General features: G+C 38.1%; 2 protein-coding genes and 1 long non-coding RNA gene across 4 annotated transcripts; 2 read left to right on the forward strand and 1 right to left on the reverse strand.

Annotated features, from left to right (window-relative positions):
- Positions 1 to 2,509: 2,509 nt before the first annotated feature.
- Positions 2,510 to 6,568, forward strand: LOC135623183 (uncharacterized). Its single transcript, XM_065125825.1, has 8 exons — positions 2,510 to 3,516; positions 3,584 to 3,716; positions 4,222 to 4,437; positions 4,805 to 4,960; positions 5,063 to 5,315; positions 5,391 to 5,791; positions 5,881 to 5,997; positions 6,119 to 6,568. Exons 1-8 carry the CDS (start codon positions 2,510 to 2,512, stop codon positions 6,476 to 6,478), a joined length of 2,643 nt encoding a protein of 880 aa, XP_064981897.1. The 3' UTR covers positions 6,479 to 6,568.
- Positions 2,719 to 7,831, reverse strand: LOC135623184 (uncharacterized). Of its 2 annotated transcripts, none has more exons than XR_010491294.1 (5): positions 7,443 to 7,831; positions 6,891 to 7,251; positions 4,268 to 4,447; positions 4,044 to 4,157; positions 2,719 to 2,855 (listed from the first exon to the last, which is right to left on the reverse strand). It is a non-coding gene; the product is annotated as an uncharacterized LOC135623184 (long non-coding RNA). The 2 variants fall into 2 exon arrangements; XR_010491293.1 differs by having other exon boundaries at positions 4,268 to 4,414; positions 7,443 to 7,828.
- Positions 7,832 to 10,218: 2,387 nt separating this feature from the next.
- LOC103998259 (putative disease resistance protein RGA3) lies at positions 10,219 to 15,112 on the forward strand. The gene is made up of 2 exons (XM_065125827.1): positions 10,219 to 13,950; positions 14,757 to 15,112. The coding sequence occupies exon 1, from the start codon at positions 10,251 to 10,253 to the stop codon at positions 13,914 to 13,916; it is 3,666 nt and encodes a 1,221-aa protein (XP_064981899.1). The 5' UTR covers positions 10,219 to 10,250; the 3' UTR covers positions 13,917 to 13,950; positions 14,757 to 15,112.
- Positions 15,113 to 16,842: the final 1,730 nt, after the last annotated feature.

Consider the following 16,842-nt stretch of genomic DNA (forward strand, 5'->3'; position numbering starts at 1 on the left):
TCTATTAATAGATCATTAAAGTGGGAAATATAATTAGAAAAGAGGATAAAAATAATTCCATAGTTTATATTAAATTCGAAAGAGTCAGACATATATTGACTTCGAAAGAGTAATGAACATATACTGATTTTGACTCAACTTAATAAACCTAAATCTCTTAAGTTAAATTATTGTGAGATATATGTTAATATGTAGACTCATCATCCATGTCAATATGAATATGATATCAAAGTCAATATTTGACTCATAACGAATCTGATGTATATTAATGCTGATCAATCTGATTTGGACTTCACCGATGACAAACTTCAAGTCACATCCCACTGAAGCAGTCCCCATCGATGACAGAGTCAAATATTCTCATGTTTAACATAAATAACATTACCCCATCAAATTATGTTGTAACATAAATAAAAAATTATATATATATATATATATAATATTTTCAAAGATAAATCTAGGAATGATAAAAATACAAAATACAGGTGTGCCAAACACCATCGATTGAAACATCCAGGTCTACATCGGACCCCGCTGTCACTTTCCAGATTGACGTCATAAGAAAATAAATAAATAAATAAATAATAGGTTGCTTGCCTTGCCTGCGTTATTTGATGAAACGTGGAAGCAAAACCCACAAATGGGACCCAAAATAATGGCAAGGATTTCTTCACTTTACGTACTTCAATCTTTATTATTATTTTTAAAATAAAAAATAACTATACGAATTAAATCTGCTAGGAAAAGAAAAATCTAAAAGAGAGAGTAAGAAACTGGAGACATAAGCTCTCTCAAAAGTAATATGTATCTTTGATACTTTAGGTTAATTGTAAATTATTCTTGTAATTAATTATATTTAATATTTTGATTTTTATATTTTAAAATTTAAATAAAGATTTTTATACTTATAAAAGATATTAAAGATAACTTACGGAAATGAATACGAGATGGACATCATCGAATATTAAAGATATTAAAGATAACATCCATTAGTAGTATTATCGTGTTGCGGACGCACGGAAATGAATACGAGATGGACATCATCGACCAAAACACCATCTAACTTTGGAAAACTTACTACTGTCGCCTTCCCCAATGCGTATAAGAATTGTTAGCTTTTTCCTCGTGTAGTGTCTGACTGCGGCTTAGTTTATAATTATGTCTAAGTAGGCTAAAAATAAGATGTGAATTTATTATATATGATGATTTATAACTTGTGAAAGAGTTGAAAATCTAACAGTAGATTAAATCTATTACATGTTAAATTAATTTATTTAAATTTAATGAGACGGTGTCGAAATGTTTAGTCCCCATCAAACCGAACATAATATGCAAAAGCAAAAAATGACTAATGTGCGTTGTGTATGCTCCCACTATCACGGGAAGGTGCACCAGCCAGAATTCCTTTCTTAAAGTGGGTAGATACACAACACATACTCAACGAATAGATCCGGAAACATGGCAATGTTTCCTATTCAAGATTGTTTTGAAGAATTTGTTCCAAGCAGGTTGGGTTGGCGGCATTCATCCGGCAATGCAGGAGGCCAGAAACTCATCTAGATACATCCAATCTGTCCAACAGGTGGATATATATAAAAATTGCTTATGTATTCCATCAGTGATTTCTGTATTTTAGTGTATTAAACAAAACTCATAAACTTGCAAATTTTTTCTTATAGTTAATCCCTATATATATATATATATATAGTATGTGTATATAGTTGATACATTAAATTTACATATAGCTATTAATTTTCACTATTTGCAAATAAAAAAACTTGCTATTTTGGCAAACAATTTAACAATTGGTCAATCTTTGGATATGAAAGATTAGGTATGAATGATGTAAGAGTCAAACTTCTCTAGCATCATACTCAAAGTTCCAGTTTTCAAGTAAAAGAAATGTCAAAGTAGATGTCCATATTCATTTTTTTCTTTTCAAAATTTCAGACTTTAAGGTCACTCAGAACCTATGGTCCTGATATACATGTTTTTATTTCCATCTATATCATGAAAATGATCAATTGACCAAGTCCTTGATCTGTAACTTGAACTTTGTCAAACCACCAAAAAAAAAAAAACAAAAAGGATATCTTTGTGTTCACTGCATATGAAATCTCTCCTGGACCCCATGGACAGATTTCTTTTCTTTCCACTCTCTCTGTCTCTCTCACTTTTAATTTCAAGGGTAGAAAACCACATGAATGAACAAAATACAACACTTTTCTACATGACAAAGAACATGAAAATAGTTGGGAATTTGTCAAATACATAATGATAATAGATGCTTTATATAAAAGAAATACAATTAAGGAAAAGAAGAAATAGGACAACTGTAAATGCATCTGACACAAGAAAAGGTCTCTATGGTGAATTTGCTCAAGATAGTGATGATCTGGGCTCCACCAGAATATTCAGGATTAATTTGCTATTTGTATATATAGAGGCAGTTGGATCTCTGAATCTTTCAACCTACAGGAGGAGAGCATCACTTCCCAATTAGCCAACCATGCCAGAGTTGAGGATCTCCAAGAAGCACCACAAGCACATCAACAATCCCTTTCCTTCCACCCCAAAGTGCCTGCCTTTCATCCATGGAGGACTCTCCTTCAATCCACACAAGATTTCACAAGACCAGAATTATCAGATTGGGGAGGATTTCCAGCTTGCTTGGAGCTGTAGAAATGGTGGCTGCCTTTCGATCTCGCACCGATCTCAGCCTAACAGGAGCATATGGTCTACAATCCCAGGAGAGGCCTTCATATCTGCTGCAGCTGTCCAGACTCAGGTGGAGGAGAGCAGAGGCTCTTTCGCTATTAAGGATGGTGATGTTCTTTTCATCTGCAAGCACCAGTCTGTGGAAGAAATAAGGGTCCTTTATGAGACGGACATTGAAGAGAATGCTGAAGATGATAATCTCTTATCTGGGTTTTCAAACTCAAACAATAAAGGAACTCCTGAATCATTCAATAAGTCTTACTCCCCGATTCTGATGATCACAGGAAGGCTCTTCAGTAAGAAGACTAACATACTTCCTAAGAAAAGCTTGTACCTGGGGAAGAAAAAAATCAGATTTGGATGGGCTAGGAAACCTTCATTTGTTGCTAGATACTGGTTTTTGCTTGAACAGAGGAGCAGCAATCAAATTGGTTTTTCTGTAAAGTTTGGTGAATATGATAAGAAATTGAGCCCAAGTGTAACAAAAAGAAGAATTCTACAGGGCTCAAGCTGGAAACTAATCCGAATGCAGCGTCAATGCATTGCATACATCTCAAGGCAAAGAGGTTTTGTTGCACTCTCATCACAGGATGAGCAAGGAGAAGAGCAAGTGGTTACAGAATTCAATAAAGTTTTCATCACATATGCGAGTGACAAAGATGAAAAGTTCTATGGTTTTGGGGAGCAGTTCTCCCATATGGAGTTCAAAGGAAAGAGGGTGCCTATAATTGTCCAAGAGCAAGGTATTGGAAGAGGAGATCAACCCATCACCTTCGCAGCCAATCTGATTAGTTACAGGTAATCATTATTTATTAGGGTTCTTTTAGAATCAAAATTGTAAATTCTCCTGCTTCGCAATTGACAGATCAGGAGGTGATTGGAGTACGACATATGCCCCTTCACCATTCTACATGACCTCCAAAATGAGATCCCTTTATCTTGAAGGATACAATTATTCAGCTTTTGATCTCACAAAGCCTGATAGAGTACAGATTCAGGTTCTTGAATCTGACAAAAGCTATGATTTATTTGATTTGTAGTTGAATTTTCGAAAGTGACATTTGAGTTCTACAATTTTTGCTAATGGGATTAGAGTGGACTCTTTGTGGAACACATTGCCTTTTCACTTCTTAACATGGAAGAGTATCAAAGATTTATGAGATCTTCCAACTCTGAATCTTACTTACCATGACAGAGTGAAATAGTTTTATCTTCATCAGAAAACAAAATAAAGTTGCGGGAAAATGAAATACTATACATTAGCTCACTTAAATGGCTATTTTCTGTATATCCATAATTGCATAGTTAGGAAAAAAGAGACAAACCTTATACTAAGACAATCGACAACCTCATGTCTTGTGACGCTGTTGTCTTCGACTGCACAGTTTTGAGTCGCTTCAACTCTTAATCTTTTCTTCTTCATGTTGTAACTTGTATTTCTGAAAGGGTACATATCAAACTTCTAGCCGCATGACAAACAACTAATGCAAATTCTTCTTACAGATATATGGAAATTATGCTCAAGGAAGAATACTGAACGGATATTCACCTGTTGAACTAATTGAAACCTATACAGAAACCATAGGGAGACCTCCAGTGCTTCCAAACTGGATTATTTCTGGTGCTGTTGTCGGGATGCAGGGAGGCACAGAAGCTGTCCGCAGAGTGTGGGATCAATTACAGGATCATGATGTTCCTATTTCAGCATTTTGGTTGCAGGTGATTGAAACTGATGCAAATATCATGATATGAACAATATTTCAAAGAAGAAAAATTATGATAAATACAAGATAAGCTCGGTAAGTCACATCAAATAATTATATGAAATGAAGTTACCACTACCAACAAGTTCAATCATGTCATTTGCCACCAGTGTTTGTTCAAGTGTGCGTGGCCTTATAATAAATAGCAAATGGCTAACCACATATCTAAGATCTTCAAAACTAGAAGGGAAGTCAGAAGAAATAGAAGCCACCACTTTGCAAAATTAGTGGTGTGAATTCATGACAACCTGTAACAACATCCTGCAACACATGCATGCATGTTTTCTGTAATCTTTATTAAAATCTAGGTGATAACCTTGCAGGACTGGGTTGGCAAGAGGGAAACAGTAATTGGGTCACAATTATGGTGGAACTGGGAAGTTGATACCTGCCATTATGCTGGATGGAGAGAGCTAGTCAACGATCTTCGTACTCATGATATTAGAGTCATGACCTACTGCAACCCCTGCCTTGTTCCAGTAAATAACTTTCCCTCATTGGAGCCCTTTTCAATTTAATTAGATGGGTCAATTTCATTCAGTCATCAGTTTAACTGAAAAAGAGATCATTGTCAATTGCAGACTGATGACAAGCCAAACAAATACAAGAATCTGTTTGAAGAAGCTAAGAGTTTAGGCATCTTAGTAAAAGATAAAACACAAGGAACATACATGATACCGAACACGGCTTTTGATGTGGGAATGTTGGATTTTACACATCCTGCAACAAGTAGTTGGTTCAAGAAAATTCTACGCGAAATGGTGGATACTGGAGTAAGAGGTTGGATGGCCGATTTTGGTGAAGGATTACCTTTAGATGCTCACCTCTATTCAGGTACTCAATAAAATTCTCTATTGTAATATTAGTATGATGTTTAAACACTAACATAGTATTTATATTTTCACATAGATGAAGACCCCTTTGAAGCTCATAACAGATACCCTGAACTTTGGGCTAAGGTCAACAGGGAATTTGTAGATGATTGGGCAGCAACCTGTCATGGAAAGGAGAAGGAAGATCCAGAAGAAAACTTAGTCTTTTTCATGAGGGCTGGCTTCAGAGGTAGCCCTAAGTGGTCTATGTTGTTTTGGGAGGGTGATCAAATGGTAAGTTGGCAGGCTAATGATGGAATAAAGAGTAGCGTAACAGGTTTGCTGAGCAGTGGCCTCTCAGGTTTTGCCTTCAACCATAGTGATATTGGAGGCTACTGTACAGTAGACATGCCTATCATCAGGTACCGTCGAAGCGAAGAACTTCTCATGCGCTGGATGGAATTAAATGCATTCAATGTAGTATTCCGGACACATGAAGTAAGCACCAAAAAAATTCAGCTAGTAGCAAAGTTTGATTTCCATACTTCCCTAAGTGGAAGCATCACTAACATTTGTAGCATCTACAGGGAAACAAGCCATCGTCCAATTGCCAGTTTTACTCTAACAGAAACACATTAGCTCATTTTGCACGCTGTGCCAAGATATACAAAGCTTGGAAATTCTACCGAATCCAACTTGTAAAGGTACATTTTCATAAATGTATGTGGATATTAGATTTTGTTTAAAAAAAAATTAATATCTATATGCAAGAAATCCTCTTTTCATTTTTCTGATGTGCTTCTTTTGTTGATTTATTTTTCTCAGGAGGCAGCTCAGAGAGGCTTGCCCGTTGCTAGGCATCTATTCCTCCACTATCCAGATGACAAGCATGTACATAGCTTGACATACCAGCAGTTCTTAGTTGGGACAGATATACTGGTAGTTCCTGTCCTTGACAAAGCCAAAAAGGAGGTCAAGGCCTATTTCCCTATGGCAGGTGGGTGTTCCTGGCAACACATTTGGACAGGAAAGATCTTCACCAGGCCTTTCAATCACCCGGGGCATAATCAAGGGTTTGAAGCCTGGGTCGATGCTCCCATTGGCTACCCAGCTGTGTTTGTAAAGTGCGGTTCCCACATAGGAGAAGCATTTTTAAGAAACTTAAAAGCTCTTAACATACTATAGCTTGTGTTTATGATAAATGTTTCATTTATGTACTCAAAATATCATTTTTTTTACTTATTTTAATACTCACTAATTTTAGAATTCATGATTGATTTGTTTTGGCAAGTAGCATGTTTATGATAAATTCAAATGATAACCTTTATTCTCAGAGAAATTGTGAAAATTATAGATGCTATCACTTCATTGATTGAGCAAAATTATATCAAAGTCCAATAGTTTTAAATTTCAAACAGCTACACAAAATCATATGGATGTCAGATAACAATTGTGAAGTAATATACTATTTTCCCGTTTATATATGCTGTCACTTCATGGATTGTGCAAAAGATATTTTAATTTCAATGCTTCTGAATTCCAAACAATTTAGATAACAACTGGTATTGTAATTATTAATAGGCGAAGTTACACTTACAATGAATTAGAACCGTGTCGAGTGGAGGTAAATCTTCTGCTCACTTCACCAATGACCAATAACCTCTACTTTTACAGCTTTAACTATGCATGTCTTCCATCTTAACCAATGATCAACAGAAGAGCTTGCTTCACCATTGAAATTTATGAATAGATTTCAGCCTCCTGTTACTGTTGCTTTCTTTGTGAGTTCTCAATGACCTCGAATTTCTTTCATTGAATCTGAAGTGCTTCAAAGGACATCCTTCATCTTAACCAATAAAACTGGGCAAAACTTTCTCTTGAATACTCTCCTGGTGACAAATTCATTATTATAGATGTTATTCTGGCAAATGCTTTTGTTCTTCTTCTGGAGTTGAGCTCTGCGAAACAAATTTAACAGCTATGATCTTCAGATTCAAGTTTCAATGTATCCGTCAACTTTGTATCCTAAACTGAACAGAATAGTGAAATTTAAATGAACACCTTTTGTTTGTCATCACATGAAATATTTCAATCAAACACTCTAAAGGACAAAAAGAAAAAAATAGCATGCAAAGGAAACACTCCTTACAGGCATTTCATCGAACAGATTCTGTGCATCCACCACATGAATTCATCAAGTTAGCTACCATTTCCAATGCAGATCAAGTGTGGGTTAAGAAGCCCAATGTCTAACTATTTAATCCTCAACAGTCCCAAAGAGCATAATGCTGGATGGGGCTCTGCAACTCAAACCCACGGGATCGAAATGTAGGCATATTGGAGTATCTCTTGCCATTGAACATACACAAAACAAGCAGTTGGGACACCAGGTGGTTGTTTGTCAAGCAATTATGGAAGGTTGACTCTGTGTGATATACACAATCTGGAGAGAGAGAGAGAGAGAGAGAGAGAGAGAGAGAGAGAGAGCTTCAGAAGTTAAAAAAAAGAGATGATATCTTCAAAATTGATCTCGTTGTGGTGCATTTAAATTTACATAATGATATAACTTGTAATTTCATGCAAAATTAAGAAATATGATAACAGTATCAAAATATAAAAAATTTGAGCAATTAATTGTCAGGTAAAAATGTTCCTATCTTCATAATGTCTTTGCTGGAAATATTCATGTGTAAGAGATTATATTTTCATATCGACAATGATTGAAATAATCGGATTACATATAATAGCCTTGACCCATAATTTAAAAGATTAACCCTTTGACTCAAGTTTGTGTTTGACTTCTATGTTCTAATCAGAAGAATTGAGTTATATTGACTAGGTTTGACTTATAACTTAGAAGCTCAAGTGTTTTTTGATGGAATTGATATTAGTTAGATTCAAACACAATGATGATTGATTTATGTAGGCAAATTTTGCATGCACTAAAATTTTAAATTATCCAATTTCTCAATCGATCCCAGCGGTATTTATTTTTTTGACGAGGATGGAGGAGCAGCCGAGGAGGTGAAGTAGTAGAGTTGGTGAGACAAGCCATTCCTTGGGAAAACGGTGTCCTCGAGGCGTCTATCAAAGGAATCCATCTGCGGCTGGTTCGAGGAGAGGGCATATCATGGAGCTTAGGCAGAACTGCACGTCCGTCACTGCGACTGGTTGTTCTCGTCGGAGCAATCCAACTTCTGGAAAAGCCTCGCCTCCCTCCATGACGAGCTGTCGCAGATTGCCCTGCATCCCTCGAAAGACATCTTCTCTCAAAACTCCCCATGTTTAATATCGTTAATGGAATGCATTACTCAGCTCGTATCTCTCCAAAGTTCATCCATTAGTTGTTGTCCAAACATATCATCTTCGCCTTCAGATAAGGAATTCGAGAGATTCCATAAGCTAAAATCGACGCCGATGGTGGTTTATGGTGATATTTCACCAGCCTTGAAGCTTCGACAACCTCGGGATGCCCAAAACTAGAGAGACGGTGTAAGCGAGGAGGGAAATTGATATTAGCAGAGAGCTATAGAGGTAGAGCAAAAATGGTTGCCGTCTTTTGCTCGAGCTACCAAAACATCTCATTTTTGTGTGGGAAAAAGGAAGGTATGCTGATCCTGTGTAATGGAGAAGAGGGCAGGTTTCCCCTGGACTCACAGAACGAGAAGTTCTTTGCTTCTTGGTTGGGTGTACGTAATGATTTGCTTCATGTTCTTGCTTTGCCTTGTGCCGAAAAGATGAACTTGCCGAGGCTGGAACGGTGGATTATTGTCGAAAAAGCAGAAGATTGATGGTGCATTTTTCGCTTTAAGTAGAGTATATTATCAGATTTGAAGTAATATGTCTGCACTCCATTGACACCAAGTCAATATGGATAAGCAGTTTCTTCCGATGAATAGAAAGTTTATGAGACAGCAGGAGACTTAGATCTATAGTGGGCTTTAACAGTCTCGGTCTATCCCTTTCAAGTGAAACTCTAGATCTAATAGGAGAGTCTGGTGGTTGTGATAGGAAGAAAACTACAACAATAAGACAGATTTTTACAGCAGCTAATTGATTCCAAAATAGCAGTTAAAAATGATAGAAAAATAAGAGAAAGAAAATGAAAAAGACAAAGACAACGTAGAGAAACTGTTCTTAATCATCAGCAATAGTGTTCTCATCTCAAGTTAGATCGCATTAGATTCTTACTATAATTACTCAAGGAGAATTTGAATATTGTGTACAGTAGCATAATCCTTGTATCTCAGTTATTCTCTTGTGATTGTTGTTAGGGTTTTGAATAAAAAATAAAAATTTATATATTAATTATTCTTATAGTAGATTATCTCTAGTTTGTCCTATAGGTTTTACCCTTCACGATGGAGGGGTTTTCCACGTAAATCTTGATATTCTATTTTATTGTGATTCCATTTAATTCTGCTGTGTGTTATGACCTATTAGTATTTGTTCATATACAAAAGTTTATTTATCTTTATAACACGACCTGACCAGTTAAAACCAGTCATGCATTACCGACGGAAGAAATGGGACGATCGGTGCACACCGCAAGGCGGACCGACCGACCCATCCCAAAATCCAACTACGAGCTTTTTAACTACAATAACTTAAATATATACTATTGGAGCTGGAATTACGACGACTGCTAGCACCATACTTACCCTCGAATGGATCCTCGTTAAGGGATTTAGATCGTACTCATTCTAATTACAAGACTCAAAGATTATGATATTATTATTTATTGTCACTTCCTCCCCGCTCTTAGGATTGGATAATTTGCGCGCCTACTACGATGTGGTAGCCATTTCTCATACTCTCTATCCGAAATCTGAATCCTAATTCTCCGTCACCCGTAACGATGTGGTAGGCCCCTATCCTATCCGCAGCTAACAAATTGCATCCCATCCAAGCGAGAAAGATAAATGTAAATGAGGTCGGAGAGGTGCAAAAGACTCGTATGCAACCTGAGATACATCGTCCATTGAACCTCCAGCTCCACCGTATTCTGACAACAATAATCATGGTTGTCGAGGCACTTCTCTCGTCGTTCTTGGAAATTCTGATCGACTCAACGAAGAAGAGCGTAGTCCGGCAGATAGGTGCTGTCTGGGGTCTGGAGGAGGACCTGGAAAAGCTTGGGAGGACGTTGTTGCGGATTCAATCCATCGTTGGAGATGCAGAGGAGCAGCAGATTAAGGACACTGCCGTCAAGAAGTGGTTGACGGCACTCAGGGATGCGGCCTACGCTGCAGAGGACGTTCTCGACGAATTTAATCTCGAAATCCTCAGGAAGAGTAACAGAGCAATCGAGAACAAGATGATGGGCAAGGTCAGTGACTTCTTTTCATCCCATAATCCACTTTGTTTTCGATTCAAAATGGCAAGGAAATTGAATGAAGTAGTAAAGAGTATAGATGAGATTGCAGCAGAGAGTCGTAAGTTCAATTTTGCAGTTCGCACACAAGAGCAAACCCCCCCAACTGTACGACAAACGCACTCTTATGTTGTGGAATCGGATGTTATTGGTAGAGGCGAGGAGAAGGATGAGTTAGTAAAGCTGCTAATAGAACAACAGGACGAGAATGAGAAGATTGCAGTCCTCCCTATAGTTGGCATGGGAGGATTAGGAAAGACTACCTTAGCTCAACTGATCTACCAAGACAAGCGGGTGGAGAGGCATTTCCAATTGCGTATTTGGGTTTGTGTGGGCTCTGTTTTTGATCTGGGAGAGATTCTTAAAGCGATCATCAGTTCCGCCACTGGGAGACAGAGCGACCTGAAATTTATGGACATGTTACAATGCAGTGTTCGAGATGTATTGGCCGGGAAAAGATATCTGCTTGTGTTAGACGACGTGTGGAATGAAGACTCATCGAAGTGGGACGACTTAAAAGCGCTGTTAGCCTGCGGAGGAGACGGAAGCAGAGTTGTCGTGACCACGCGTAGTGATGGAGTGTCGTCCTTGATGGGCACGCTCACCACTCACAAGCTGGCATTCCTATCTGAAGAAGATTCATGGGATTTGTTCAGGAGAAGAGCATTTCCAAGCGGAGAAGATGATGATAAGCAGCAGCATCAAAATCTGGTGGAGATTGGAAAAGCCATCGTTACAAAGTGTGGGGGATTGCCTCTCGCAGTAAAGGCCCTGGGCAGCATGCTGAGCTACCAGAATGATGAAAGGGAGTGGTCTGCTATAAAGGAAAGTAACATCTGGGCTACCAAAGTTGGTGAAGTTGATATCCTGCCTGCATTGCTTCTGAGTTATAATGACTTGCCTTCGCACCTGAAGCGATGCTTCGCCTTCTGTGCCATATTCCCCAAAGATTACGAGATAGAAGTTGACATGTTGATTCGACTGTGGATGGCTCAGGGGTTTATTCCATCGGAAGGAACAGCAGAACCGGAGGTTAAAGGCCACCGAATTTTCATGGAGCTACACGAGAGATGCTTCTTTCAAGATGTACGCCGAGTTAAAGAACGTAGATACCTGGACTTTTGGGGTAATATCATGCGTGATTATTTTGGTTGGAGAGCGTATGAGTCAGAAGTCAAAGGATATTGCAGTTTGAGGACATGCAAGATGCACGACGTCATTCATGACCTTGCACAACATATATCGGGGGAAGAAGGTGTCGCGTTGCTAGAGCCATACACCGCCACAGCACCAAGGAAAGATGTGCATCACTTGTCCTTACCAGGAACCTCCTCGTCATACAAAATCCACGAGACGCTGGGGAAATTTCCTGCCCTGCGGACGCTACTGGTACGAGAGGCATATTTTGGAAAAGCTGTGGACAAGATTTCAAGACCGGCCAAATTAAGAGTGTTAGGATTCCATAATTTAAATGCTACGATGTTGCAAAATCTAGCACGACATCTCAAGCATGTCAGATTCCTGGACATTTCTTACTCTAAAATACCAGAGTTACCTGAAGCTATCACCACGCTGCTCAACTTGCAGACGTTGAAGCTTTCTGGATGTCAACTACTACGTAAGTTGCCAAGTAAGATGAAGAATATGAGTAATCTCAGGCATCTCTATCTCGATGAATGTACGGAGCTGAGGGACATGCCCGAAGGCCTGGGGAGATTAAGCTGCTTGCACACATTGTCAAAATACATCGTGGGTGTTGGTGCTGGGAGAGGAATAGGACAGCTAAAGGAGTTAAACCTTTCAGGCAAACTAGAGATATATGGCCTGGGAAACGTGAGAGATGCTGCAAATGCAAGAGAAGCTAATCTCCATTCTAAACGAGACCTACACTCTTTGGCACTATGTTGGGGAGTTGTCGAATGGACTGAGAAAGAATCACTTTCCGAGAATGTTGAGACGAGAGCTGAGAATAGCGAGGTGTTATTGGAAGCACTGGCACCACCCGACGGCATAAAGGCTCTATCGATCTGGGGCTACGGAGGAGTCAGGTTTCCGACGTGGGCATCAGATGAGCAATTGTTGAGTCGGTACCATCTGCTGGTGGAGATTCATCTCGGTGGATGCAGAAATTGCCAGCATCTCCCTTCGTTTTGGCTGCTGCCCTCGCTCGAGGTGCTATGTTTAAAACATATGGATTCCCTGAAGCATATCATCCGTGGTGAAGGTGGAGGTGATTGCAGAGAACAAACATTCCCGGCATTGAAAAGGCTGGTTCTGGAGGGGATGCCAAGCTTGGAGCAATGGTGGGAGGTGGAGGGTGGCGGAGCAGTGGAGGAGGGGAAGTGCTTCCCGCACCTTGTTGAGCTAAGAATCTCAGAGTGCTCGAAATTGGGATCAATGCCACGGTTGCCTTCCCTCAAAGTTCTGGGTATGCCGAGCGGCAACAGAATGTTGTTGGGATCGATTGAGAACCTGAGCACATTAGCCGTCCTCTGTATTAACACTGATAGTGTAACTGTAGATGGCGAGACACGTTCTACCTTTCCTCGTGATCTACAGTTCCTTGAAGAATTACGTATCGTTGGACGCAACGAGATCGAGCTACAGGGAGAGGACACGAAGGCATCATGGAGCGTAGGGCTTCGACGATTGTATACCAGTGACTGCGACTGGTTGTTCTCATCAAGGCAGTCCATGTTTTGGAAAAGCCTCGTCTCCCTTCACACTCTGACAATCGATTCTTGTGAAGATCTGAGGACGTTCCCTGAGGAGTTTCAAGGCTTGAAGTCCTTGAAATCATTATTTGTTATCGATTGTGGCAACCTGATTGATTTCTCGCCTGCACTTCCATCATCATCAACAACAATACCAATTGGACTCCCACCGGAGCTAGAAGATCTTTGCATCTATAAATGTGGGGGATTGAAAAAAATGCCTAGGTGCCCCACGTCCCTCAAAAGACTCAATATTCTTGATTGCATAGGTCTAACTTCATTAACAGAAGACATTGGTCAGCTCACCTCTCTCGAGAGTTTATTTCTTGATGGTTGTCCAAACCTACTGTCCTTGCCACTTGATCTACAACAACTCACGATGCTTCATCGGGTGCATATCGAGGTTTGCCCGAAGCTTAAATCATTACCCCAAGATTTGTGGCAGTATCTCTCCGGCCTCCGATCCTTAATGATTCTGAAATGTCCAATCTTGGAGAAACAATTAAGAAAAAAAAAAAGGAGGGAAGGCATCTAAGTGTCACGCATTCCAGAATCAACAATTATGGAAGGTAGCAAAGCTTTCTCTTTTAATTAGCATTTAAATTTTAGTGCATGCAAAAGTTGCCTATGAGATTAATCACAATATTGTTATCATAATAACTCTTAAAATATATCAATGCAAATTAAAGTTTCAACTAATAGTTAGTCTGGAGGAGGGGACAAGTTGGTTCAATAAAATCCAAGTGAACACTTGGGTAAGAGGCAGAAAGACAGATTTTGAGGATTTGATTTTAAGACTTTGCAGTGATTTGACAATATATTTACCAATCAAACTAGCTAGCACATTCATAGATGGTAAAGTTGGATTAAGAAAATAGTTTATCTTTTTTTTTTTTTATGATAAGCATACATTAATTCTTAGTTTAAATACTGATTATTTACCCGAAAACAGGTTTTAACAATTGTAAAGTAAAAAATCTTTTTAAGGGATTGTAGATGCTATCACTTCATTGGTTGTATGAAATTATTTCAAAATTCAATACTTTTAATTTTTAAATTGGTACATTGTATTCGGTCACATGAATGTCTAGGGACAATCATGAAGTGCCATTCTGTTTTCATGTTCATAGATGATATCACTTTATTGATTGTACAAATTTTTTTGAAGTTTTAATACTTCTATTTTTTTTTTAAAAAATATATTTTTTCAAATTCTAAAAATAACATCAGTATGTTGAGCATGGAGTAGGGTGACATTGCACATACAAATGGTAATAAATCTTCTGAATGTTTGATGCTTCCTGTGTCTTTTTGGGTTACGGCTGCTTAATTGTTTCTAGATATCTTTTACTGTGAAACTGTTGATATATTGCAGGAACTACATTCCAGCATTATGCACTGAAGCATGGAAATAGACTCGAAGACTCTGTACAACAAGGTTGAAGAAATCTCATATGCTATGCAGTTAGGAAAATCTCATTCGTTATGCTTATCGGTTTCTACGTAATAGTCTTTGGAATATATATATGTATAGCATGAAGATAATAGGGTGACAATAGTCGCCCTGGTTGTTCGAGAAGAGGTTGACCTTCTCATCTTGATCTTTTGATTCACGTCCATGTTGTCTTGTTGGTGAGTGTTTTAAACAATTGTATCAATAATCATGACAAACCCTAAACATTGGTAGGGACACCGAAGTTCTGATCCTTTTACATGCGCATAATTTTTATATTTGTGATTCAAATAGGTTTCATAACGAGTAGAAATTGGAGTCGTAAATCTTGTAGTGACTACAGCATACAACATCGAACTAACATGTAAAAAGGGTTTATCTTTTTATCTATTTTGACAAAAGCCTCACCACTCTTCTTTTTCTCTCCACAATCGAATAGTTCGGAGGAAGAAGAGCTTTCATCATCAAAAAGAGGACGTCAATTGCATGAATACAGCGTGATGAGCTAGCAAAACTTTCCATGGACAAGAAAACAAGGCATCGTGGAACACAGAAGCAAGCAGTGATGTCAAGAAAAGATTACATATCTCGGAGGTGTCATTTCGACTTGTCTGCCCTCACTGTCATCTAGCTTTTAGTTTATGCAGTGCAGATACAAACCAAAACTAGGATCCATGCACAAAGCTCCTATATTATGATCAGCACCTGCACCAGATGCAAAATATCATATAGTTCTTCAGTTTTTAGGCTGCTGTTGGAAGTTGCTTCGACTTACCTGAATTCATGTAACCTAAAGATCTCGCTATGCTGCTTACATCCATAAAGTCAAACTCTCGAGTCTTGACGTAGAAAAGTCTGATCTTGGAAAAGTTGTATGCAAAGTCAGTTGACTATTCAGAGATACAATAGAAATTCAACTCCGTGATGTCCGCAGCTAGAAAACCTTGAGACTATTGAGGTAGACGAGCAAAGCCGCTGGTGATCGATTGGACTGTCGACAAGAAGCTCTTGAAATTTCTACGGATGATGACACAGCTCCTCTTTATTACGTAACGATGACATAGCATGCAGTCCAAGCCACATCGATTTTTCTAATCCACAGGGAACGTAATGCAATCTCTCTCTACATCACATTGTATATAGAGTGTAAGAAAAGAAAGAACATGTTTATGTCAAGTATTACTGATTCTTTTATATATTCATTTACGTTAGATGAACTGTGGGGAACCTTTTGGTGTAAGAATATTGTAGATGTTACAGATGATTACATTTTAATTCCCTATTACATTTTAGAGTTTTCTCAAATATAACAACTGAAACAGTTACTTGATTCTTCTTCCTGCTTCTCTAATATTATCTCCAATCTTGTTTTGATTGCATATTTGGTGCAAATTAACCTCCATTATGTATGGTACAATTTCATATTTACAGCATATTTAGCTCCGCTAAGTATTGATTTGCATCACAACAATAACATCATCATTATAGAGAAGATGACGCATCATACCATGAATATTTCACATTTGATTCTCAAATTATGAGACATGACTCCTCATTCTAGAAGAGTATATTAGAAGAAAACTAAGTGTATATAATGAGCGGAAAGAAAAATAAAAAACAACTGAATCTCTAAAAGTAGAAGAGTATACAAATCATTAAAATTTCTTTTATAAGAATTTCTAATAAAAGTTTAACTTATTTACATTTAGTTTTCCAAGATCAATTAGAATAAATGCATCTACTAGAGTTTTTCAATGTCAATCAATCAATTTCTAAGAGAGCGATGTCCTTTATCCTTTCTAAATCAAGTACAAGTTGTCATGGCATCATTGTCGTCCTTTAAGGCAAATATTATTACATTAAAATGCATCTTTAGATTTTAGTTAACTCGCTTCACTAAAAGTAGAATAATTCCATTAAGCGCTTACAGATACTATTCATACATATATTAGAAGAGGTCAGGGAAGAGAAAGTGATTCAAATCAACTAAGGATGGCTCTTAATGGTG

Source organism: Musa acuminata, chromosome BXJ2-9, assembly GCF_036884655.1.
Source record: "Musa acuminata AAA Group cultivar baxijiao chromosome BXJ2-9, Cavendish_Baxijiao_AAA, whole genome shotgun sequence".
Taxonomy (NCBI): Eukaryota; Viridiplantae; Streptophyta; class Magnoliopsida; order Zingiberales; family Musaceae; genus Musa; species Musa acuminata.